This window comes from Macaca fascicularis, chromosome 2 (genome assembly GCF_037993035.2).
Source record: "Macaca fascicularis isolate 582-1 chromosome 2, T2T-MFA8v1.1".
Classification (NCBI taxonomy): Eukaryota; Metazoa; Chordata; class Mammalia; order Primates; family Cercopithecidae; genus Macaca; species Macaca fascicularis.
This window is the reverse complement of record NC_088376.1, coordinates 156,439,234-156,463,649: the sequence shown is the minus strand read 5'-3', so window position 1 is coordinate 156,463,649 and position 24,416 is coordinate 156,439,234. Positions and strand designations below refer to the sequence as shown.

The following is a 24,416-nucleotide window of genomic DNA, read 5'->3' as shown; positions in this document are numbered from 1 at the left end:
TTTTGCTATCAGCTCAGCTAGAGGCCACCAGCCATCCTCTGCCTGGAGACTTGCTCACAGACCCTCCATTGCCAGCAAAGGGATCTCCTGCATGTATAACATAATCATGAGAGGGACATGCCTTCACATTTGCCTAATCTATTGCTTAGAAGCCAGTCACACGCTTAAGCGGGAGATTATAGAGATGTGACTCATGGGAGGCCTGCCATGGTACTGGATGGGTCTGTTTATATGAAGTTCAAAGACAGGCAAAACTAACCTATGGTGAAGGAGTCTGATAGGGGTTCTCTGAGGGGTGAGAGGTGGGGTCAGAAGAACCTTTGTTTTGTGGAGATTACACATGTATTTGTGTAGAAGTGTAAAGATGCATTCATTGACCTGTGTGCCTAAGGATTGGGGACTTCATTGTATGTAAAGGAAATAAGGAGGGAGGGAGAAGGGAAAGGAAAAAGGAAGGAAAGAAGGGAGGAGAGAGAGAGATCTATCTAAAAGCAGCTCTTAGTTTGTATCTTTTTTGCAAACAGAGAGGCAGGATGCCCCTCTGTGTCTGCGTGTTGGACACAGTGTAGACATCTCTTCATGGACACAGGAGACACCCATATCAGTTTTTGCTCTGGTGAGCTGGAGGCAGGTGCTGGAGGGAGGCCGACTTCATTGTATCCTTTTATGCACTTCTTGGATTTTGTTTTACAATGAGCATATATTTTAATAATTAACACATCTTTAAAAAAAAAAAAAAAAAAAAGGGCCAGGCAACTTGTAGGGTAAAGGGTACTTGGGGCGGTGGTGGCTGTGATATCAGAGCAGTTGTCCCCACACCATCCCCACCTTATAGTGTGAAGTTGAGAGGTGAGTACAGCTGTAAGTCAGGGGAGACTGCTAGCATCTGTTCCAGGTTGGGAAAAATCTCTTATATTTTCCTCCTAGTGGCTGCAGCAAAGGGTCAGATAGGGACACCACACCTGGGAATGCACACAGAGGAAGGTGAAACCAAGAAATAGATGCCTGGTGACATTATGGGAGCCCCTGGATTCAGTCCTGCCTGAAGCTAGACAGGGAAGCACATGGATGAATGTCCCTTGGGATGAAACAAAGCTGGGTTTCAGCCAGCTTCTTCTAGTGCTGTCCTGCCCATGGTTTATGTCTGGTGTCTACTCTGATTGGCTGTTAAACATACACGTATTTTTCAGTTTTTAAAGATGGAGTCACACTGTGTTGCCCAGGCTGGAGTCAACCTCCTGGATTCAAGTGATCCTCCCACCTCAGCCTCCCGAGTAGCTGAGACTGCAGTTGCATGCCACTGCACCTAGCTTTGGCTGTTAAATATTTTAAATGTCATTTTGGTGTTTGTTCCTTGAGCCCAAAAAGCTCTGCCATCTGGATGGGGTCTCCAGGCCATGGGGCTTGGAGCTGGGTGTTCAGGTCCAACCCCTCCCTTTGCTGCTCTGCTGCCCCCTTTTCAGTGGGCCTGCATCCCTGGGGCTGGTACCTGGCACACCAGGTGCCCAGGAAGGGCAGGCGGCCCAGTTGGCCTGGCCTTCTGAGGGCACAGGAGAGCTGGGCTGGTTCTGTCTGCGCGTTTTCTGTGGAATGCAGACCGTGCTGGCAACACCAGGGCCTCGGGACACCTCTGCTTCTGACGCAGGCCGAGGACCGCGGTGATGCCCCGTGGTGAGCTGCAGCTGCTCCTGACAGAGGCCGGGTGGGCGGGTGCTTCAGGGCAGGCTTCCCAGAAGAGGAGGAGCCTGCGAGGGGGCTGAAGGAAGGTCAGCAGGGTGACCTCAGGGGAAGTACGTTGTTCCCTCTCTCTCCAGAACAGAGGAGCAGAACAAGCATCATGTGCAAAGCTTGTGGTGAACCAGGGAAAGCACAAAGCACCCCCGTGATGGAGCGTGGGGGTAGGATAGGAAGAGGTTGGCAGAGGGAGGGCGCCTCTCTGCTTCCTCCGGGGGCCTCTGTGGCTCCGTCTGGCTGTCCAGAGCAGTTGCCGAGTGTGGCCCTGGGGCCTGTCACTTCTTCATGCCTTGGTTTCCTCATCCGTGTAAAGGGGGCAGTCACGGCCCCTACCCACCCACCCGGTGGTCAAGATGCCTTGAGGAACCTGGCACAGGGCTGGCCCTTCACATGTCTTTGCTCTGGTCCTCACAGAGACCCCAGGGCCACGTGATCTGTGGTGTGGTCCCGAAAAGGCACTGAGGGATGGTGTCGGGAGGAGACCCCATGTTGCTGCCTTCAAACCCTGTGCTCTTTCAGATGAGCCCCCAGCTGCCATGGTGGCATTCCCCACTGGGCCAGGGTTGCCCCATAGGGCTGAGGCAGAGGATGGTATGGTGGTTAGAAAAGGTCCCCAAACTCCCGCCCTCCCTTTCCATCTCCACTCCCACCCATGCACCGACCCGTCAATAGTGCAGGCTGCTGCAAAGAGGCATGCATGGGGCTGAGGGTGAGTAGGAGGCTCCCAGCGGGCTCTCTGTAGCTGGGGCTGGAATCCAAGGCTAGCAGCTCAGGCCCCTGGAGGCCAGCCTGTTGCTGGCCAGGTGGCAGATTGTGTTTTCCAAAGACTGCCTCCCCTGCACACCCATCCTGCAGGGCTTTGCAATGCACAGTGGGCCTGACACCCCTGCCAGAGGTGGGGGCTGTGCTCTGTTCCCTGGAGAGCCATGGGGCTTGTCACCAATCTGCCTGATGCAGCATAGCCCAGCGGTGGTGCCCTGCAGGCTTCTGAGCTCCAAACCCCCACTTCTCCTCCTCTGCCTTCCCTCTCCCTGCCCCCCGGGATGGGAGCTGTGCATGGACACATAAGAAGGCCGGCTGCCCTGAAGCCATCATGCTGCAGAGGCTGTGGAAAGGCCCCACAGAGCTAGACAGAGCTGCCAAAGAGCCCTGCCCCGGGGAAGTCTTGCCAGATAGGTGAGGAGCTGCAGCCTGTGCAAGTCCCAACTGAGGCCTCAGACACTGGGACAGAGACCAGCCTTTCCCACTGTCCTCTCTGAATTCCCCGCAGAGACCATGAGAGAGAAAGGCAGCTATTGGCCGAAGCCACTACATTTTAGGGTGACTTGTGATGCTGCCGCAACTGATAGCGACTATACCCCCACAGCCCCTGATGGATGCTTTGCCTGGCACCAGACTCTGTGCCCCTGAGAAGATGGGCTCCCTGGCTTGCCAAGCTGCTGTTTGTGGGGCCGGATAATAAGCAGCTGGATGAACCAGAGACTATCAGTTGATTGAATGGGACTGGGGTGCATTTTCCATCAGGGAATCGGGGGCTCCTCTGAAGAGGCGATATGAGCTCTGAGGCCTGGAGAAGGAGGAGATGGCTCTGGGAGCTGGGGCCAGGCAGCCCGGCCCAGGATTGCTGTGATGGCCTCTGCTGGGTATGGCCCCCAGAGGCCTGCTGGCCGGTGAGCTCTGTGGGGGTGCACAGGGCGCTGGTTCTGCCCAAGAGGAAATGCCAACAGTGGAGTTGATGCTGGTGTAAGAGCAACAGCAAAGGTATTTTTTAAACTTTTTTATGTTGAAATAATGATAATCTGTAACAATTACAGATTCACAGGAAGTTGGAAAGAGTAGAGAGAGAAGCCTGTGTACCCTTCACCCAATCTCCCCCAGTGGTCACATTCTACATAACCACCACACATCAGAAAAGGGACATTGGCACTGGTGTGACAAGGGTGTCAAGCCCTGTGTCACTTTATCACACATGGAGATCCATGTTCCTGTCTGTGTAACCAGGATACAGAACTGTTCCCTCTCCACGGAGACCCCCTGGTACTCCCCTTCACAGTGACAATCACCCCACCACCCCAGCACCTGGCAGTCACCAATCTCCTCTCAATCTCTGTGATTTTGTTATTTCAAAAATGTTATATAAATGGAATTATGCCATTTACATTTTCTGTAATTACTGATATAGCTTCAGTCTGCTGTTTTATTTGTTGCTTTGTTTGTTCCTGTGTTTGTTGTTGGTGGTGTTTCTCTATTTTCTTTTTTCTGCCTTGCCGTGTGTTACTTAGACATATTTAAGCATCTATTTTGGTTTATGTACAGTGCTTTTAGTGTATATCTTTGTATAGATTTCTAGTGGCTGCCATATTGCATTATACATATGTACTTATCACGGTCTACTGCCATCAACATTTTACCATTTCAAGTGACGTGTAGAAAGCTTACCTGTCTTTGTGTCCCTTTTCCTCTTCCACTTATAATATAATTATCTTAAATATTTTTTCTACATACATTGAGACATTCAACAATGCTATAATTTTTGCTTCAACCATCAAATGTAACTTAGAAACCTTCAGAGAAGGGGTCCGTTTTATTTACCCATAGTTTTGTTCTTTCCATTGTGCTTTCTTCCTGATGTCTCAAGATTCCTCCATTATCACTTTCTTTCCATGAGAAGAAATTCCTTTGGCCCTCCTTTCATAGCAGGTTTGCTGGCAACAAACTTTGTCCTTCACCTGAAAAGGTCTTGATTCCCCCTCATTCCTGAGGGATAGTTTCACTGGGTATAGAATTTATGGTTGACAGCTCTTTTCTTACGGCACTTAAAAATGCTCCACTTATTTCTTGCCTCCGTGCTTTCTGATGAGAAATCCATGTTGTTTGGAAGGTGGTTATGTGGTGGCTTTCAAAATTGGGGTTTGTCATTGTTGTTTAGCTTTTGGAAGTCTGACTGTGATATGTCTTGGTGGGGATTCCTTTGGATTTATAATGTTTGGAGTTCATTCAGCTTCTTGAATCCTTACATTTATGTCTTTTGCCAAGTTTAGGAGATTACTTCTTCAATATTTTTTCAGCTTTGTCCTCTTTCTCTTCTCCTCCTGGCAATTAGATGACATGAATGTTAGATCTTTTGTTATCTCTCAGATAACTCTTCTCCCACCCCTAGTCTATTTTCTCTCGGTTTCAGACTTGGTGGTTTCTATTGCTCTATCTCCAGGTTCACTACATCTTTCCTTTGACCCTCTGTTCTGCTTTGGAGTTATCCATTAAGTTTTTATTCTGATTATTGTATGTGTTTTAAAAATTCTAAAATGCCCATTTGGTTCTATTTATAACTTCTGTTTCCTTGCTGAGACATTCTTTATTTTCATTTGTTTCAAGCATGTTCATAATTGCTCATCAAAGCACCTTTATGATGGCTGCTTTAAAAGCCTCATCAGATAATCCTGATAGTCCTTCCTGTTCAACATATACCAGTATTGGTGTATGCTGATTGTATTTTCTGGTACAGTTGACATTTCTCTGGTTCTTACTATGACAGGTGATTTTTTTTATTGGATCTTGAAAGTTTGGGGTATTGTATGTTGAGACCCTGGATTACATTTCAATCTTCTGTTTCACAGCTGGCCTCTCCTGACCCCATATGGTAGACAAAGAGGGGTGCTGTCCCATTACATCAGGAAAGGGGGAGGGAAACCCAGCTTCCCCACTTTAGCCCAGGTGTTTTTAGCACAATGAGAAAACGGGCTGCTTCCCTCATCTCCAGGGAAGCAGGAGGCTGATCTCTTGCTGCCCTGCTTCTTGGCAGGTCAGTGAGGAGCAAGGGCTGCTAGGCCTTATAAAGAGGGTGCCAGGGATGGCTTTTCCAGAGGCTGTGGTCCTGGAGAGGGCTCCCATACTTGGGGACATCTTTGGTGACCTGTGACCCCCCCAGGGTGACAAGCAGCATTCTGGGAGTGGTAGGAACTGGACTGAGCCAGGGACTGCAAACTGGAGGCCTGCTGGCTGGGATATTCACACTGAAAGGTCTTGTTCACTCCACACTCTCCCAATAACATGTGCATGCATTCCACTGCTCACTGCTGCTGCAGCCCTCGCCTGCTCTGGCATTCAGCCTGTCTCACTATTTACCTCCATCAACCACTTGGCCGCTGAAGTCATCGGAGTTTGCAGCCCCAGGAGGAGGCAGTGTCAAGTCCCCCCAGTGCTCCAGTGATTGTTTGCATGTGTGTGGGCAGGTAGGGGACAGGGGGAGGGACTCTGCTACTCTGTCTTTTGTGCAATAAAGTATTGACGTTGACCTGATTTTGTCTCTAGGCTGGGAGTGGGGTGGTGACAGACCTGAGCCCAGAGTGGTCAAAGGGAAAGGAAGCCAAGGAGGGCTCCTGGGGTGGGGTGGGGACTGCAGAGAGGCTTCCTGGAGGAGGGAAGAAGGAGCTTGGGCCTTGAAAAATGAATGGTGGCCACGCACAGTGGCTTACGTCTTAATCCCAGCACTTTGGGAGGCTGAGGCAGGAGAATCACTTGAGTCCAAGAGTTCGAGACCAGCCTGGCCAAGATAGGGAGACCCCCCCATCTCTACAAAAGAAAAAATAAAATAAAATAAAATAAAATAAAAATAAAGAACGAGGAAAGGGCCAGGTTGGGGCCCTCTTGGCGAGGAGCACAGCATGAGGAAAGATCTGGTGTGGAGGTGTCTTTGGAGCAACAGCACAGTGTGCAGAGAGCACTGGGTACCAGGGAGACACGGCTGTAAGGTGGCCTGTTGGCCCCACAGGGTCCTGAGTGCAGGCATCTCCACACTACCCGCTGGACCACATGGCTGAGCATGGGTTGCAGTGCCCACAGGGGAGCCACACTGCTTGCTCTGGAAACTGGGCCCCGCCACCACCTGGCTGTGGCCTTGGTCAGGTCAGCCCCTGACTTGCTGCTGTGTCCATATGTGTAGATGGGGGACAGCAGTCTGCCCACCTCATAGAGGAGCTCAGCGGGTAAAAACGTGGATTCCTGCCTGGTGCATGCTGAGCATTTGGTCCCAGGTGGATGTGGGGGAGGGTGGACAGTGGATGGGCTGTGCTGGCTGTCCAGGTGCACATCGGGGCTGCAGTGGCTCCTGGTGGGTTTGACCTGTCCTGCATCCAGGCCCACTTGTTTGATAACTGCACCTGGAATTTCTTTGGGGAACCACTTTCCCAATTCCACCTACTCACTCTGGAGAAGTCCCTGATCCCAGCCAACTATCAGGCTACAGTGACGGGTTCAAGGGGGCCACGCGATCCAGTCTGGTTCACCGAAGCTTCATTCTGGGAACTTTCCTAGACCTATGAGGAAAGAAAAGCTTGGAGCTGCCAAGGCCACCAGGTACAGAAGGGCTGCGTGGGCGTGAACCAAGCCAGCGGCCAGCAGAACCCTGCTGTGCCCAAGATCCTGTAGGTCTGAGCTGCTGCTCACTTGAGTCCAATAGATGCCTCTTGGAGCCTAAGTCCAGTCATGTTTCTGTCACTTGGAACCAGCAGCAGGGGTGGGCAGAGAATGGTGCTGGGTGAGCCTTCTCTTTGGCATGCCTGCAGCTGGGCTGAGCCCTTCTCCACTAGCGTGGGGAGGAGGACCAGAAAAAAAAACCTCAGAGTTGGAGGATGAGTCCGTGAGCACCAACCTTAGGCATCGCCTCTTTTCAGGCCTCTGCAATAGTCAGCAGTCTCCCCACATCCATGCTACCTCCCAATGTCCTCTCCACCCAGTGGCCAGAGTGGGCTTCCTGGAATGCAACAGTGACTGCATCTTGTCGGCACACCTACTGTCAGCGGCTCCCTGTGGGCCTAGGCTCACAGTTTGACCCCACAAGGGCATGTGGGGATGAGCTGAGATGCCCATAGCGCTCCACACTCACGACCTGGCACAGGGGGCATCTGTTCCATGCCAGGCCACAGGCAGGGTGACAACAAAGTGCACAAGGCCCCGACCCCATGAGCAGGGAGGACAAGGGAGGGAGCAGTGACAATAAAATGGTGACATGGGAAGTCACAGGGAGGAGGGCCACCCAGGGTCTCCCAAGTGGGAGAATGGGTGGAAGTGCCACAGACAAAGGGGGAGGATGAACCAGTGTGCCAAGGGACAGGGAGGCTGGCATGTGTGCACGGGAAGGAGAGAGGTGGGAAGCAAGTCCAAGTGTGTGTGTTCTTGCATGTGTGAGTGGATGTGCATGTGTGTGCTTGCATGTGAGTGTGTGTGCTTGCATGTGAGTGTGTGTGCTTGCATGTTTAGGAGTATATGCATGTGTGTGCCTGCGTGTGCATGTGTACTTGCATGTGTGAGTGCACTTGTGTGTGTGCTCGCACGTGTGTGTGCAAGTGTGTGCTTGAATGTGTGTGTCTGCTTTCATGTGTATGTGCTTGCATGAGTGTATGTGTTTGTATATTTGAATATATGTGCGTGTGTATGTGTGCACATGTGTGGAGGCATTTCATGTGTTAAAAGATGCCACTAGAGGGTCTGAGCAGAGGGTCCCCCCAGCTCTCTATCAGATCCCTGTGGACCACAGTGTGGAGAGCAGAGTTGGGAGGACTGAGCTGGCAACTGAGGGTCCCCATGTCCTCCAGGTAGGAGGTGACAGAAGCAGGAGAAGTGAGACAAGGATGGGTTAGGAGTATTTGGCAGTGGTGGTGCCAGGTTCCAAAGTGGGCCCAAGCAGGAATCCAGATGTCCCCCACAACTAGCTTTGAACTCAGTGGCCAGGGATCTGAGGGCCATCCCCCAGAGCTGGGGGTGCCTGGATCCTCCCCATCTCCTCCTCACCCAGCAGCAGTGGGGTTGCCTCAAGGGGAAGGAGGTCCTGAGTGTACTTTAGCAGAAAGCTCTGACTCATGCAAATGCAGAACAGTCCCCAGAGCCGCCCCTGGGGGCAGGAGCATGGGAAGGTGCCAAAAGAGGTTCCTCTCCCGACCCCACTGAAATGGAACCATGTTCCTAAGAATCTCCTGCACTACTCTACAGACTCCCCAGCCCTCTGAGCTGCTGAAGGCAAACAGAAGCTAAACCAACAGGGGAAACCCAGAGGGAAGAGCCCAGCAGCCTGCTGAGTCACTTCCCCTCTATTTGATGTGGGGTCAGGAGCCCCAAAACCACAGACCCTGGCTCCAATCTCAGCTCCTCTGGGTTGCTCACCTCCAACTTCTCCATCTGCATTTGGGGTGCTGCAGTCCCTCCTCAGAGGGCAGTGTCAGGACCCAGTGAGGTCACACCAGGAGCTCAGAGCTAAACAGAGGGCAGCTGCTGCTGGGGCCAGACGGGACCCGCAGGGGCTCTAGAGCCTGCCTCATGCAGCCCATCCCTAGCAAGAGGCACTCGCCTCTGTCTCCCACAAACCACCTGTGGAGTCTTCTCCCCACCTTCCTGTGGGGGCACAGCCTTTTCCTTGTTGACTCTAGCGAGTTCTTTATATATTCAGGATACACATCCTTTGACAATTAGATGTGTTATAAGCCATCTCTTTCTAGATCCTGACTTCTCATTATTTTCATTATTTGTAACTTTTAATGAGCAAAAGTAACTAATTTTAATGTAGTCAAATTGACTCATATTTTCCTTTATTTATTTTTTTAGCATCTTGTTTATGAAATCTTCCCCTAGCCCAGGGACAGGAAGCGAATCTGCTCTCTGGTCTCCTAAAAGCCTTGGAATTTTCTGTGTGGTGCTGAGGCCTAGGCCACCTGGAATCCACGGTTGCTCATGATGGGAGAAGGGATTCCAGGGTGTAATGAGAGGGTCACACGAACAGATTCTCACTGTGATGGCTCTTGCTGCTGCTGTGTGGCTAGTGGACAAAAAGGTGTTACCAAGTAGAGCAGGCAGAGCAGAGAGGAGGTGCTCCTTCCTGAGGAGCCCAGAATGGGGATGGAGGGAAGTGGAAAATTCTGGAATATGTTTTTGGGAAGAATCCACTGGGCTGAGGGATGCAGGGGGCATGGGGAGCATGGAGGTTCCCAGTAGGGCAACCTCGGGGATGTGGCGCATTTCACAGAGACGGGGAAAAAGAGGGGAGGTACCTGGTTAACGAGGAGCTTGGTCCTGGCCACCCAGAGTTCAGTGGCCCTGGAACTTCCCCAGATGCAGCTGGAGACACAGGGCTGGACCTCAGAGGAGAGGCCTAGGCTCTCCCGGGAGACCCTGAACACAGAGCAGGAAGCTCCTTGAGGAGTGTCTTCCTTGTGGCAAAAGGGCAGGAACAGGCAGACAGCAGGGACAGCCCCTGGTGCTGGTGACAGGTGGCACAGACAAGAGCTGATGAACATTCCCTGAGGTCAGCCATGGCGTCCACACTCACTGTGTCCCTCATCACAGCTCTGCAAGCTCTCAGGTCCATTTCACAGATGAGGAAATTGAGGCTCAGAGAGCAGTCAGGACTTGCTCTGCCTTCACTAGCCATGAGGCTGGATCTGTGCCCACATGTGTGTCTCGGCAGTCCATGAGGAAAGAAACCTCTCCGGTCTTGTTTGCCAGGGAAGGGAGGGGAAGTGCAGCCCAGAGGCTGGGTCAGGACCACAGACTGGAGGAGCCAGACTCCTGGGGTTAGCCTCCCAGCCTGGTCTCCTACCCACTGGGGAACTTGGGCACGTCTCCAGCCTCAGCCCACCCATCTGTAGAAGGTAGCAGAGCCAGCGCTGTATTAGTGCTTGGTAAATAAAATAATATATATAACTTTTGAGGAAGATGTTCTGCCTCATTCAGGAATATGTAAGTTAAAACCACAATGAGGCTGGGCATGGTGGCTCATGCCTGTAATCCCAGCATTTTGGGAGGCCGAGGCGGGCAGATCACTTGAGTTTGAGTTTGAGACCAGCCTTGCCAACATGGCAAAACAAAAATTAGCTGGGCATGGTGGCACATGCCTGTAATCCCAGCTACTCGGGAAGCTGAGGTGGGAGGATCACTTGAACCCAGGAGGTGGAGGTTGCAGCGAGCTGAGATCGAGCCACTGCACTCCAGTCCGGGTGACAGGGTGAGACTCAACGAGCCTGGGTGCTGTGTCTCATGCCTTTAATCGCAACACTTTGAGAGGCTGTGGTGGGAGGATCACTGGAACCTAGGAGTTTGAGACCAGCTTGGGCAACATAGAGACCTCATCTCTATGTTGAAAAAAAATTAGCCAGACATGGTGGTGCCCATCTGTAGTCGCAGCTACTCAGGAGGCTGAGGCAGGAGGATGGTTTGAGCCTAGGAGCTTGAGGTTACAGTGAGCTCTGATTGCACCACAACACCCCAGCTTGGGTGACAGAGCGAGACCCTGTCTGTCTCTAAAGGGAAAAAAAAAAGCAGACAAGCAAAACCACCTAGTGAAAAACCAGTTCATGCCACTAGATTTGCAAAACTAAAGAGTGCCAAGTATTGGTGAGGATGTGGCACAGCCAGACCCTTCCACATTCCTGCTGAGCTGCTGGGAGTGTAAACTGGGACTTTCACTTGGGAAGACGGTTTTGCTGTATCTCCTAAAGCTAGATATATCCTACCCCATGACCCTGCAGACCATCCCTGGATCTAAAGGTGCCCACTGAGAGGCATGCACAGGATGCTCATCATAGCTTTGCTCATCATGGCCCCAGGTAGGTGACAATTCCATGTCCATCAGCAGGAGAATGGGTGAGCAGGCGCCCAACGCGGCAGAATACCACAAAACAGGCTGCGAGGACGATGCCTGCGAGCAGCCGCCCTGTGCCCCTCACCACACAGAGCAGACGGAGAAAACAGCACAGACTGAGTGACCCCGTTTCCATAATACCCAAAACAAGCCAACCAAACAGCGTCCCATTCTGGGATGCAAATATAAGAGGTCACACCCAAAGAAAAGCAGTTAAAGATGAACACAAAAATGAGGGTTGTGGCTGCTCCTGAGGAGGGAGGAGCAGGGTGAGACTGGGAGGGACACCTGGGCCCGGTATGAGTCCCTTCCCTTTCCCTCCTAACCATGTGAACTGTAGAGGGTTCCTCTTCTGTAGGGGTGACGTGATTCACACAGCAAAAACCGCACCCCACAGGCTACAGATGGAGGCCCAGTCCCCAGCCGGGTTTTCCTGGCCCTTTTGCTCTGTTATTGATGCTCCCGCTGCCGGCTTCCCCTTGGCCTGGTTGCCCTCCACCGGGACGCCCTCCCGGATGCCTCCCGCCTGCGGGTGGCGGTTGTGAGTACAGTCACCGAGTGCTGGGTGTCTGCCCCTCAGCCTTGCCATGCAGGCTGGGGGTATTGCCTGGGCAGCTCCGGCTCGTCACCCTGGACTCTGCAGCCCCACCCCTCGCACCCTCCAGACCCGCTACCCCTGGCTCAGCCGGAGTTCGCGTCTCACCACGCCTCTGCCACGGGACTTTCCTCCCTGGGCCGCGTCCCCAGCCAGGAATGCGCCACCAGCCTGGGGCCTGCAGGGGGCGCCCGGGCTCCCCGCGCAGGTGCCCCCCCATCTGACAGAGAGGAATGCGCGAGGCCGAGAGCTAGGAACACCCGGCCCCGCAAGGTCTGGGAACTGCGACTGCCTCCTTCAGCCTCAGTTTCCCCTCCCGTGAAAGGAGGCCATGCTCCTAGCCCGGACACACTGAGCCAGGCCCTGTTCCCGGAGTCGCGGGCTACCCCGCTCGAGGGCGGGTGGGCTCCCGGAACTGCTCGCGCGGCCCCGGCACCCAGAGAGTTGAGGCGGGCAGCCGTATCGCCCTTTGAAGGCGCGCGGTGGGCCCCTGCGGGCGCGCGACGCGGGGCAGAGCGCCCTCTGGAGGCCGCCGCCGGCCCCGCCCCCGCCCCGCCCCCGGGCTCTGGGCGGCGCATGCGCGCGGCGCGGCGCTCCGCGGGCGGCGAGAGCGAGGCCGGTCCGCAGCCGCGCGGCGCTCGGCGCCCCATTCATGCTGGGCATCGGCGGCACCACCACGCAGCGGAGCCCGGGCGCGGCGGCGGCCTCGGCCTGGGCGGCCTGCGCGGCTTCGGCGGCCCCGCGGCGGGGCGGGCGGCGGCGGCGGCGCGGGCGGCTGGGCGCGGCGATGGCCGGCGGCGGGGCGCGCCCCGGGGCGGCGGGTGAGTCGGGGCGCAACTTTCCCCGCGGCGCGGGACGGTGGGCGGGGGCCGGACCGGGCGGGGATCCCGGGCCGGGCGGCCAGTGGGTGGGCGCGGGGCGGCCTCCGGCGGCGGCCCTCTCGTGAGGCGGCAGGCAGGGGGTGTGCGCGGGGACTGCGGCGCGCGTGTCCGCGGCCCGCGTGTCCCTGCGGCTCCGGCCCAGGCGTCCGCGTGTGTCCGGGCGCGGCCGCGGCGCCGACGCGGAGAGACCGCACCCCCGTGCGGCGGGGCTGGGACCGCGGCCCGGGGCTCAGCGCCGCGGCCTCCCCCGCCCCCCGGCCGGGCCCGCCGAGCCCCGCGGCAGATCCGGGGCGGCGGGGGGGCGGGCGCTGCCCCTCCGCAGACGCTGGGGATAAAGTTTGCGGCGGCCCCGCGGGGAGGCCCTTGCGGTGCCCAGGCCCGGCCCGGCCGCTGGACCTCGGCTTGGACCTCCGTCCGCGGGCGAGGACGGGATGGCCAGGCCTGGGTTGGGATCGGAGCCGCCCGGCAGGGCCGCGGCGGCCGGAGGAGGTCGTGCGGGCTAAGCCCCCGGCCAGCCCTGGGGCGCGGGGTGGAAGTTGGAGCCACTTCCCGGGACCACCGCTGCCACCGCCCCCTGTGGCCCGGGGTGCGGGGAAGTGGGCTCTGGGTGCCGCCTGGGAGGCCGCCCCGCTCGGGCCTCCTCGGCCTCCCCCTCTCGGGGCCTCTCCAGGGTCAGCCGCTTCCCCCGGAGGCTTCCGATTGCTTCCTGGACAGTCCCGGGCCTGGTGTGCGGCGAAGCTGGAGGCGGCGGGCAGATTCCGGCTGCCAGGGGAAGGGGGAGTGGGGACTCCAGGGAGGCCCCTCAGCCGGCGTGAGGTCCCAGGTGCAGCCCTGGAAAGGAGGGGAGGGGTTCCGAGGGGCGGCCCCGGGCCGCGAGCTGCCCCCGACTTCTGTGTGGGGTGCTGGGGCCACGCCCCTTGAAAGAAAGGGGTGTGTGTGCGGGGGAGGGGACGTGGTCGAGCCTCTGTCCCCTCAGCGCGGCTCCTGTGGCTCGGGCTGCTCCTTGCTGCCCCACCTCCTTTCACACGTAGCCGGTTTTGGGTTCGGTGCAGGGATGGGGCGCAGTCTCTGCTCCCCGGGCCCTTGAGGAGCTTGCCTCAGGTCCCCTCACCTTCCTGCGGTTTGGAGTGTGCGGCAGAGGCCAGGTGCTGCACCAGGGGCACCAAGACGCTGCCCAGCCCTTGAGGAGCACCAGCCCCCTGCCAGAGGCAGGCGTGTGAACCAGTGATTCGCTGCACGGCCAGGCTTCCATTCCTGGGGGGTGCCGGTGGGGCCCAGGAAGGGCGTTTTGGGCAGAGAGGACAGCACGGGCAGAGGCCTGGGTTTGTGGCCTTGGTGTGTGCTCTGGGGGCAGGGGACACATGAGGTGCCTGTGGACAAAGCAGACAGCCCTTTGCTGGACTCCTGGCCCCCCATGGTCGTTGCCTGCTTGTTTTGAGCCCCCAGGAAAGGCCCCCGTGCACACAGCAGCTTAGAGCAGCTGGCCGGGAGGAGAGGATGCCCCAGGGGAAGGCCCGCAAAGGTGGGCACTTTTTCTCAAGAGCAGGACTCCAAGGCCTTCAGATCCAGATTCCCTAGGACTGGTGGGGAGCAGGGCCACTGGGACCACCTCCCATGACCCCCGTTGTGGGGGAGGCGGGGTGCCAGGAGCAGCTCTCTTTCCCCAGCTGCTGCTGTGAGCCACCGGGCAGGATGGCAGCCCCACACCCCAACCTGCCTGAGCCATAGCAGGATCCGGTGCAGGAGGACTTGGGGGGATTGGACTCTCCCTTGTGGGGAGGGCTTTGGGGGCCTTTGTTTCTCAGGGTGAGAGGGAGCTGTGGTGTCACCCAGGCCAGGAAAGGAAAGGGGACACTGCTGGCTTGGCGTTCCACCAGGCGGCGATCCCCTCCTATCCAGGAGACGAGCCCCTGGGCTGGGGCTGCTACCCGCGGCTGCCAGGTCTCTCTCCGCCTCTCTCCCTGGCTAGCCCCATCAGCATCCCAGCACTAGTCCAGTCTCCCCCGCCCTGGCTCTGGCTCTGCCTCAGCCCAGAACAGCTTTGGCCATGCCGGAGAGCCACAGCCATTCTTACTGCCCTCTTTGCACAGCCAGTGTTTCCCACCCCAGGCCTTTGCTCCTCCTATTCTGCCCCCCACCCCCACCACGAATGCCCACCTGCACCAGCTTCCAGGCTACCTGGTCCCAGAGCAGGTGGAAAGGCCCTTGAGGACTTTCCCCGGCCACAGTGGCCAGCTCTGCTCCTCGGTAGAGTACAGCATCTGCTGGTGCTCCCCTCCCAGCCCCAGCATGGCCCCTTGGCACGCTGGCACCTGGCACCTGGGCCCAGCTTTGGAATGAATGCATTTTTTCCTGGGCAGACCCAGGCCTGTGAGAGTTGAGCCCTGCAGGCTGGCTGGCCAGCCCAGTCTCTGGAAGCTCAGAATTTGGGCCCTGTCCTGCTGGGACTAGTTGGGTGACCTTGAGTCTGAGCCCCACGTCTTATACCCCTAAGGTGGAAGAAGTAGCCCAAGCATTGTCAGTGGCCTTTGTTAGATGCTGGGCATGAGGGACCCAGCCCTAGGCTTGGGGCTCCCCCTTTCTTGGCCGGCAGCCCTGTGCCCGCAGGCAAGTCCCTTCCCAGCAGCCTCTTTTGGGGCAGTAGGGTGAGGGTGGGGCTTGGGGCGGTGGGCCCAGGGCCAGGCTGGAGTTTGGATGGTGGCTTCTTAGCCTGGTGCCTCCTGTTGAATATAAAAAGTAGGGCCCATAATTGCATTAAGACGTGTATAATTATCCCAGAGGAGGGGAGAGCCCAGCCCCTGGTAATTGCAGGCCTGCTTTGAACTGATAAACGGTGAGTGATTCATGTTTTCTTTGGAGTTCACATGTGCTCAGCTCCCAGCCCCGGCCCCACTGCCACTGTGAGGAGCCTGCTCCTGGGTCTTCCTTGAGTTCTGGGGCGGGGGTGGGAGTGGGGACTCCTCCCTGCTGTTCTTGGGGAGCTGTCCGGCAAAGGCAGCTGGTAGTCTGCTGGGAGCACCCTGCAGTTCCTGCTCTGGGATTCCAGCCAAAGCTCTTTGCTTCTGAGAGCCTCGGTTTTCCCACCTGAGCAGTGGGTGTGTGCTGCGCACACACTGGGCAGTGTGTGTAGGGGGAGTGAGGCAGGAGTGGGGAAGCATGGGGGCTGCCGCACCCAGGCCTGGCTGGCCCTCCGCATACCCTTCATTCATTCGCTCACTCGTGGGGATTTATTGTCTTCCTGGGCCCCTGGTTTGGCTTGAGGATGCAGTGGCAAGCACCTGGAGCCAGGCCTTGCTCTCACAGGGCAGCCATTCTGGAGAATGGGAGCAATAAGTAACAGAGACCCTTAACGAGTCCTGTGCTGCAGATGAGAACCGGGTGACTGAGCGGGGTGGGGAGTGGAGACAGTGGTCCCAGAGGCCTGGGGGAGGGGCAGGCAGCTCCACATTGCATGTGGGCACCAGGCACAGAGGCTGATGGGACTGTGCCCAGCTCCCCAGTAGACTTGGAGAAGGCATCCATCTTCAGGCCTCAGCTTCCCCATCTGTAAAATGGGGCCAGACCATACAAAGGGTGTCTGGGATGGTGTGTGCAAACTGGCTGGCTAAGGCTTGAACTCAGGACTCAGGACTCTCAGCCTTGCTGTGGCCGGCTCCAGCCAGGAGTGGATGAGAGTCCCCAGCACATCAGGCACATCCAGGGCAGCAGGCCCTACTGGCACCAAGGGGGTGGCACTGCTGACTATGTGGGCAGGTGTACCCTTTCCTCTTTCATCCATGAGAGAAGAGCTTTCATCCCACTTTTGCAAATGGGGAAACTGAGGCTAGGAAAAGGGAGTGTCCCCATCATAGTCATCTGCCTACAGAATAACAAGATCTAGATTTAGCCCACTGCCTGGCTGCCAGTTTGCTAGGCACGGGGTGGTGAGACTTTTCCAGAGGCAGTGGAGGCCAGTACAGGATATGGGGACTCCCACCAGGATCTGGGCAGCGCTGACCTCTTATGCAGGTCAGAAGAGTGGCCTTAGCCTCTGCACAGGGACATGGCTGTAGGTGGTTGTGGGTGGAGGGAGCTGAGTACCCTGGCAATCCAGGAAGGAGGGGTGGGCATTTTGTGGAGTTTGGGGTGGAGTCAATGAACCTTGGTAGTGAGCGTGACCAGGAAGTGAGGGCCCGATGTGGAGCAAGGTGGGAGGGGGCCACACAGGTCTGGTGGGTATGGGGTGCTGAGGCTGGGAAGGGGTCACTGTGGAGGGGTAAAGTGCAGGGAGCACCTGCTGGCCTTCCCTGTGAAGGAATTCCTCTTTCCTTGGAGTTGGGTGTGAGGCTGGGGGCAGGAATGACAGCCTGGAGAGAGTGCTGAGAGTCAGGGCTGGGTGGGCGAGGGGGCCTGGGAAGGGGCTGTGTGGCAGGGCACCCATCAGCTGGGCTGGAGCTGTGGGTGGGACACATTGCCTGGCTTCTGGACTGCAGTTCTCAAGCTTCATCCCACATGGGGCTTGGGGTCCCATGGAGAGCAGCCCAGGCTGCCACCTATCCACAGTGAGAACTGCTGCCTGTGTGGCCTGGGCCTCCATGTCCTCCGTGGTGCCTGTGCTGTGGCTGTCAGGGCATGTTCAGGGGAGAGGCAGGGCTGTGGAGGCGGGAGTGAGCACTAAAGCCCATCTGTGTCAAGCTTCTGTAGGGGATGGTGGTGGAGTATGTCCCCACCAGCCTCAGGCAGGGAGCTGGTGCCCACCCTGGGAGTACAGAGCTGTAGGGAGGGTCCTGCTCCCCAGGGTATAGGGAGGCTCTGGGTGAGGGATGCTCTCCTCAGGCCCTTGTCACCTGCCTTCCTGTTCCTGGCCTTCACCAGTGATGGCAGGGCACAGGTGCCGACGGAGTGACCTCTTGCCAGGTGTCCTGGGGATGCCTGGTGCACCCCACAGCTTATAGGGCTTCAGACCAGGGAGGTGCCCGGTTTGCCCCGGCTCCTCCTGGTGGGTCAGGTCCTGCCTCCTGGAGGTGGAGTGGGCACGCCCGCCACAGGAAGGGCTCACACTGGGGGATCATGGTATGGGATGGGCCATGCCTGCATTCACATGCCCTCTCCTGCCCCTTACCCAGGGCTGAAGCTTCCGGCACCATGATGCTCACCCCAGCAGGACCAGAGCTCCGAGGCCCAAGGCCCCAGCCTGACATGCCGCTGCCACCGCGGAGCCCGCAGGTTCTCCTGCTACTGCTGCTGCTGTCACTGCTGCCGCTGCTGGGCATGTGGGCTGAGGCAGGCTCGCCCAGGGCAGGTGGGGGTTCGCAGCCCCCCTTCCGCACATTCTCGGCCAGTGACTGGGGCCTCACCCACCTGGTGGTGCACGAGCAGACAGGCGAGGTGTATGTGGGCGCAGTGAACCGCATCTATAAGCTGTCGGGGAACCTGACGCTGCTGCGGGCCCATGTCACGGGCCCCGTGGAGGACAACGAGAAGTGCTACCCGCCGCCCAGCGTGCAGTCCTGCCCCCATGGCCTAGGCAGCACGGACAATGTCAACAAGCTGCTGCTGCTGGACTATGCCGCTAACCGCCTGCTGGCCTGTGGCAGCGCCTCCCAGGGTATCTGCCAGTTCCTGCGGCTGGACGATCTCTTCAAGCTGGGCGAGCCACACCACCGTAAGGAGCACTACCTGTCCAGCGTGCGGGAGGCGGGCAGCATGGCGGGCGTGCTTATTGCCGGGCCGCCGGGCCAGGGCCAGGCCAAGCTCTTCGTGGGCACGCCCATCGATGGCAAGTCCGAGTACTTCCCCACGCTGTCCAGCCGTCGGCTCATGGCCAACGAGGAGGACGCCGACATGTTTGGCTTCGTATACCAGGATGAGTTTGTATCATCACAGCTCAAGATCCCGTCCGACACGCTGTCCAAGTTTCCGGCCTTTGACATCTACTATGTGTACAGCTTTCGCAGCGAGCAGTTTGTCTACTACCTCACGCTGCAGCTGGACACACAGCTGACCTCACCTGATGCTGCCGGCGAGCACTTCTTCACCTCCAAGATTGTGCGGCTCTGTGTGGACGACCCCAAGTTCTACTCGTATGTCGAGTTCCCCATTGGCTGCGAGCAGGCGGGTGTGGAGTACCGCCTGGTGCAGGATGCCTACCTGAGCCGGCCCGGCCGTGCCCTTGCCCGCCAGCTGGGCCTGGCCGAGGACGAGGATGTGCTGTTCACTGTGTTCGCCCAGGGCCAGAAGAACCGTGTGAAGCCGCCCAAGGAGTCAGCATTGTGCCTGTTCACACTCAGGGCCATCAAGGAGAAGATTAAGGAGCGCATCCAGTCCTGCTACCGCGGCGAGGGCAAGCTCTCTCTGCCATGGCTGCTCAACAAGGAGCTGGGCTGCATCAACTCGGTGAGTATGGCAGGGGCGCCCCTCCTCCTGCGGCCCCATTCCCTCCAGGGATGACAGCATCAGTGTCAGATGCATGCTCAGTAGTGCCTGCTGCGTGCCCGGCCTGGCTTTTGGCTTGGCCGTCCCAAAGGCTCAGCTAGGTGGGGCTGCCCTTTGCCATCCCCCAGAGAGTGGGTTTGGACCCAGGGTGCTAGCCCCAAAGGCTGCTTCCAGCCATGAAGCTCTCTGGTGCCTCAGAAGATGGGATGACGAGGCCCTGCTGGCATAGTCCACAGCCCCCGGTCAGCCAGGGGCCAGCCACATGCCTGGTCCTGTGCCTGGTGCTTGCCTGCTCTATCTTGTCCCCATCCTACAAATGATCCTACAGGATCAGAGAGGTGGGGTAACTTGCCATGGGTCACACAGCAAGTGAGAGGCTGGGGCCAGAGCCTGTCAGGTGAGCCCAGACACCATTTCCATGGAGCGTTTGCATCCCCCACATGGCCCTGGTGGCACCTGCCCGCTGGGCCTCTGCCTTTGCCCAGCAGTGGGAGCTGATGGTGCTCTGGTGCAGGCCATAGTCCATACCTTGCAGAGAAAGTGACCCTGACTCCAGGGAGCCACAGCCCCCTGGCACCTGTCCCAAAGGCACAGCTGGGGCTGGGCCTCTATGCTGCTGCCTTTCAGGGAGCGTCTTGTTCACACTCCTGGGCAGGCTCAGAGGGCACAGGCCTTGCTTAGGGTGGAAAGTGAAGGGGCTGGGACTCGGCCCAGGCCTGGGACCCCCGAGGCCAGGTACAGGGGAAGGCCTGGCCCTCTCTGGCTGTAGTCTCCCATGTCTGACCTGAGGGTGATGCTGGTTTTGTCCTCAGGGCAGAGTGGGACTGCAAGGGCTCCTCAGCCCTTCCGTCTCACACTCACCACCTGTGTGAAGCGGGGCCCATGTGTGCTTAGCAGATGCAGTTGTCTACCCTCCCCTTGGCTTTTCAAGGAATGTGTTTTCTCTGCACCATGCAGATGAAGACACTGAGGCTTGGAGGGGCAGAGCCTGGGTGAAGCCCCACCACATTCTGTCTTTGTGCCCTGCCCCAAGGCTGGGGCCTGCTCTTTCCTCCCTGGGGACAGTTCCCACTGCCCCCTCCCACCTGTTCATTCCGTGTGGCCTAGCCCTGACCCAGCCTCCCCTGCTCCTTCCTCCTGAGCAGCCTGGCCTCTGCCAACGAACCCGCTGCAGACGAGGACCATCTGCCCCACTTCTCCCCACACCCCTTCCCTGCCTGCCCTGCCCTCTCCTTAGGCCTGGCGGTGGAGCAGCACCCCCTCCACGCTGGCCCCCAGCTGCTCCAGAACCTCAAGCTATTGATTGCTTTCTCGCGCTCTTAGCTGGGAGCCCGCCCTTTGCCTTTCAGGTGTGACCTGCTTCCTCCTGTCTTAAAGCCTCTCTGTCTGCACATCTCCTCTGGGGGCTACCCCCAACCTCTCTAGAAAGACAGCTGCACTCCCAGCCCTGCCCAGGGAGGCCCAGTCCTCCAGGAGAAGGCGCCCAGGGAGTGGCTCTCACTCTGCCCCTTCCCACAGCCCCTGCAGATCGACGATGACTTCTGCGGGCAGGACTTCAACCAGCCCCTGGGGGGCACAGTCACCATTGAGGGGACGCCCCTGTTCGTGGACAAGGATGATGGCCTGACCGCCGTGGCTGCCTATGACTACCAGGGCCGCACTGTGGTATTTGCCGGCACGCGAAGTGGCCGCATCCGCAAGGTCAGGCCTGGGTCGGGTGGGGTGAGGAGGGGGCTTGGAATGCAGTCCCTGCCTGGAGCAGGAGCAAAGGCTTGAGGCCGTCCCAGGTGGCGGGCCCAGTGCAGCTCTATGCTGTGGGAGGCTAGATCTGACATATGGGGGGCAGGGGGAATGTTGCCCTACACTGGGCCCAGTGACCTTGAAGGGCCCCAATTCCCCTCTGTGCCTCTGCCCATGACTGGCCCCGGGCCTGCTAATCTAGGACACTTTGAGACCACGCAGGAGCCTGTGCAGGGGCCCAGGGATGCTGAGGCTGGGGCCGGCTCTCCAAGGGCACTTGCTGACCTCCTGGGGAGGCTGCTGTGTGTGGGTGGTGAAGGCAGGCCTGCGCAGCCCCCTCCCCTCTGGGCCCTGCTCCCCAGCCAGGAGATCCAGTGTCTGCTGCCTCAGCACTCTGCTGGGCCGGAGGCCTTGGCCCTGCCTCTCCCCATCCTCTCTACTGGGCCAAGGGCAGGGCAAGGGTAGTGCCCCCACCTGTCTTTGGCTGGTGCTTGAGGAGCTCTAGCACGCAGCCCTGGGCTGGCCCCATGGTGGCAAGGTGAGGGCTGGGTGCTGCAGGGATGGCTGTCTGGTCTTCAGGGTTCTCCTTTCCTTCTCCAGAACGGTGGGCTGGACAGAGGCAGTGCAGAGCTTCCTGGAGGGCATGGGTTGAGGGGAGCTGCCTGGGCTGGGGTGGGCACCAGGCTGGCCTGGTGTGGAGGAAGCTCGCAGAGAGACTGAGGGGTGGGGGTACCTGGGCACCCCAGCAGCCCAGTGGGCAGTGGTGGGCCCTGGGGGTGCATAACAGGTACCAGAGGCTGGTGCCAATGCAGATGTGGGCCTGCGAGTGGGGCTGGGCTGGGGGCTGGCCAGCGCTTGCAGCTCTCAGCCCCGTGCCCAGTGTTGGGAAGGGGGCCTCCCATCTCTGCCATGGTAGTTGCCCTGGGAATGGTGGGGAGTCCTGCCCCTCCCTGGCTCTGTGATCTCTGGGGGGGGATCCCCTGCAGCCTCAACTTCCCCTCTGAGAAATGAGCCAGATGTTCAGGCTCTGGGCTGGGGTGGGGGTTGCTGGTGGTCTTGGGGCCAATGGGGGCCCAGCTGCTGACTATAGGCCCCCCAGGGTGGGGGTGCCCTGGGGTCCTGTTGGTTCTGCTCACATTGGCTATGAGGCTGAGGCTGATGAGGGAAATCCTGTGACCCCTGAGTCGGGTCCTCTGCTGTGACCTCCCTCTTGGCCCCCATGTAGGGTGCTGCCCTGTGGCTCTGGTATGAGGTCCCCCGCCTCCGTCCTCCCAGCCTGCACTCCGTCTCCTCACACTGGGAGGCACACAGGGCTCTCGAGCGCATGGGGTGGGTGTTGGGGTAGGTTTTGCCAGGCAGAGGGCCTTGCCTGTGTGGAAGCCCAGTGCAGCACCTTAGAGACATTTCGTGGGGCGCCCCAGAGCCTGTTATCCAGCCAGTGAACAGGTTCCTCTAACCCTACCCTGTTCCTACTGCCCAGCACTCACTCTTTTGTGCCCCAGGGGCACTGTTTAGGTCGGAGCTTTGCTGGGGGAGCAGCAGGACGCACAGCTGTTCCTCTGGGTGCCAGTTGGCCTGTTTCCCTGCCTCCTCACCCCAGTCCCACAGAGGGAAACTGAGGTACGGAGCATGGAACTGCGGAGTTGGGCTTGGGCCCATCTATGGGAAGAGGCTGCTTCTGGGATGAGATTCTGCCAACTCTTCCCCTCCCTCCTGCCCCCACTCCTTCTCCCAATTTTCCCCTTCCTACCCCGAGTCCTAAGGAGGGCCATTCTCAGGGAGGCAGGCAGGGGTGGAGCCTGTCCTCTGCTCCCTGGACCAGGTGCCTGCTTGAGTCTGGCTTTGTGGGCAGCTGCTGGAAGATGCAGCTGGGAAGATGGAGGCTGCATCCTCAGGGCCTGACATGGCTATTTCCTGCCTGGTGACCCTGGCCGGGCCCCCACCCCTCAGAGCCCCACGTTCTCAGAGGCTCTAGGTGCTCATACCTGCCTCCCAGCGCCCATCCTGTGTACCGCCTCCCTCCACCCCCAAATAAGTCTGGGCTGGGTGCCGTGGGCCATGTGCAAGTGGATGGCACCCTTTGGGAGCATCTAGGGTCAGCTGTGCCCAAGGGTTCCTGGCCTGGCAGAATCTGTAATCAGGGACTTGGGTCGGAAGTTTGTTCGGAGGCCCCCCCAGGAAAGGCACACCTCTGCTTTGTCCCCCTGGATGCAGACACGGTCATGTCAGTGAAGAACCTGTCACCTGTACTCTTTCACCCAAATCCACCTGCTCTCAAACTGTCCAGCAGCTGGGCATGTCCCGTGCAGGGTTTTTGAACTTCAATGTCATGCAAATGGCTGCATGTCAGCGTGGGTTCTAGCCCTCTCCCGCCCACTTTGTGGCCCTGAGCAAGCCGTCTAGCCTCTCTGAGCCTTGGTGTCTCCTCGTACCATGCGGACCTGGCAGGCTTGTGTGGCCTGGGGTGTGTGATGAGTGCTGACTGTGCGCCAGCACCCTGCAGAGGCCTCATAGCAGCCTGTCATCTGTTTTACAGGTGGGGAAACTGAGTGCTCAAGGCAGGTGCTCAGGGCTGCTGGCTCTTTCCTCCCTTTCTGTGGTTCCTTGGAAGAGGCTGGGCAGAGTTCTTTGCTAGCCTCGAGAGCTAGGCCCCTTTCTCAGTGACCCCCTCTCTGAGGAGCCCTTCACCACCCACTCCCACCTGTGCTACAGTCCAAGACCCTGGCTGTCTGGCCAGCTTCTGCCCTTGGACCTGGCTGGGGGCGCTGCTGCTGTGGGTGCATTTCAGAGTGGGTGCCTGTTCCATCCGCTCTGCCTACCTAGTTACCGTGGGGCCTTCAAAGCCTAACTTCCCACCACAGGCCACATGGGCAGAGGGTGCTCTGGGTTTGGAGCGAGGGGCCAGGAGGAGGGGATCTACCCTCACTTGTCCTGGGGCCTGGGTTCGAGTCCCACTCTGCTTGCCTTGGCTCTGTTATGTCCTGCAGACTCCAGCGCGAGGCCTCTGGCCTTGCTCCGCTGTGAAGGACGCTTGCTCCCTGCCGGCCACACAGGCCTCTTCTTGACCTGGCCTGGGGGCAGCAGAACTTCACTTCTCCTTGTCTCTCCTTGTCATCCTGACCCAGCCTGTGTGTGGGGCTGGCTGTGGTCCAGGGTCCAGAGCCAGGGTAAGGAGGGCCATGCTGAGCCCCGCCCCCAGGCTGCCCTGCCTCCCTCTTGCCCTCAGGGCCTTGGGAGGGGCCGGGCCCCTGGGGCTCCCTCCTGCCTGTTCACATAGGGCTCCTCTTCCCCTGAGGCAGCTGGCCTAGCTATGCTCTCAGAGCTCAGGGCCCCGCCTCCTGCCCTCTCCACTTGGTCTGCTGGAGCTGGGCCCTGGGGACCCCCAGCCCACGCCTGACCCAGGGGCAGGCCTGCCAGGCTGACC

General features: G+C 58.6%; 1 protein-coding gene across 1 annotated transcript in view; it reads left to right on the top strand.

Moving 5' to 3' along the window:
* The first annotated feature begins 12,554 nt into the window (after positions 1-12,554).
* The window catches only part of PLXNA1 (plexin A1), a 55,226-nt gene continuing 43,364 nt past the window's right edge, over positions 12,555-24,416 (top strand). Inside the window, exons 1-3 of the mRNA XM_045385579.2 lie at positions 12,555-12,778; positions 17,944-19,213; positions 20,771-20,953. Coding sequence (XP_045241514.1) covers positions 17,963-19,213; positions 20,771-20,953 — 1,434 coding nt within the window. The 5' untranslated portion in view covers positions 12,555-12,778; positions 17,944-17,962. The remainder of the gene's footprint in view (positions 12,779-17,943; positions 19,214-20,770; positions 20,954-24,416) is intronic.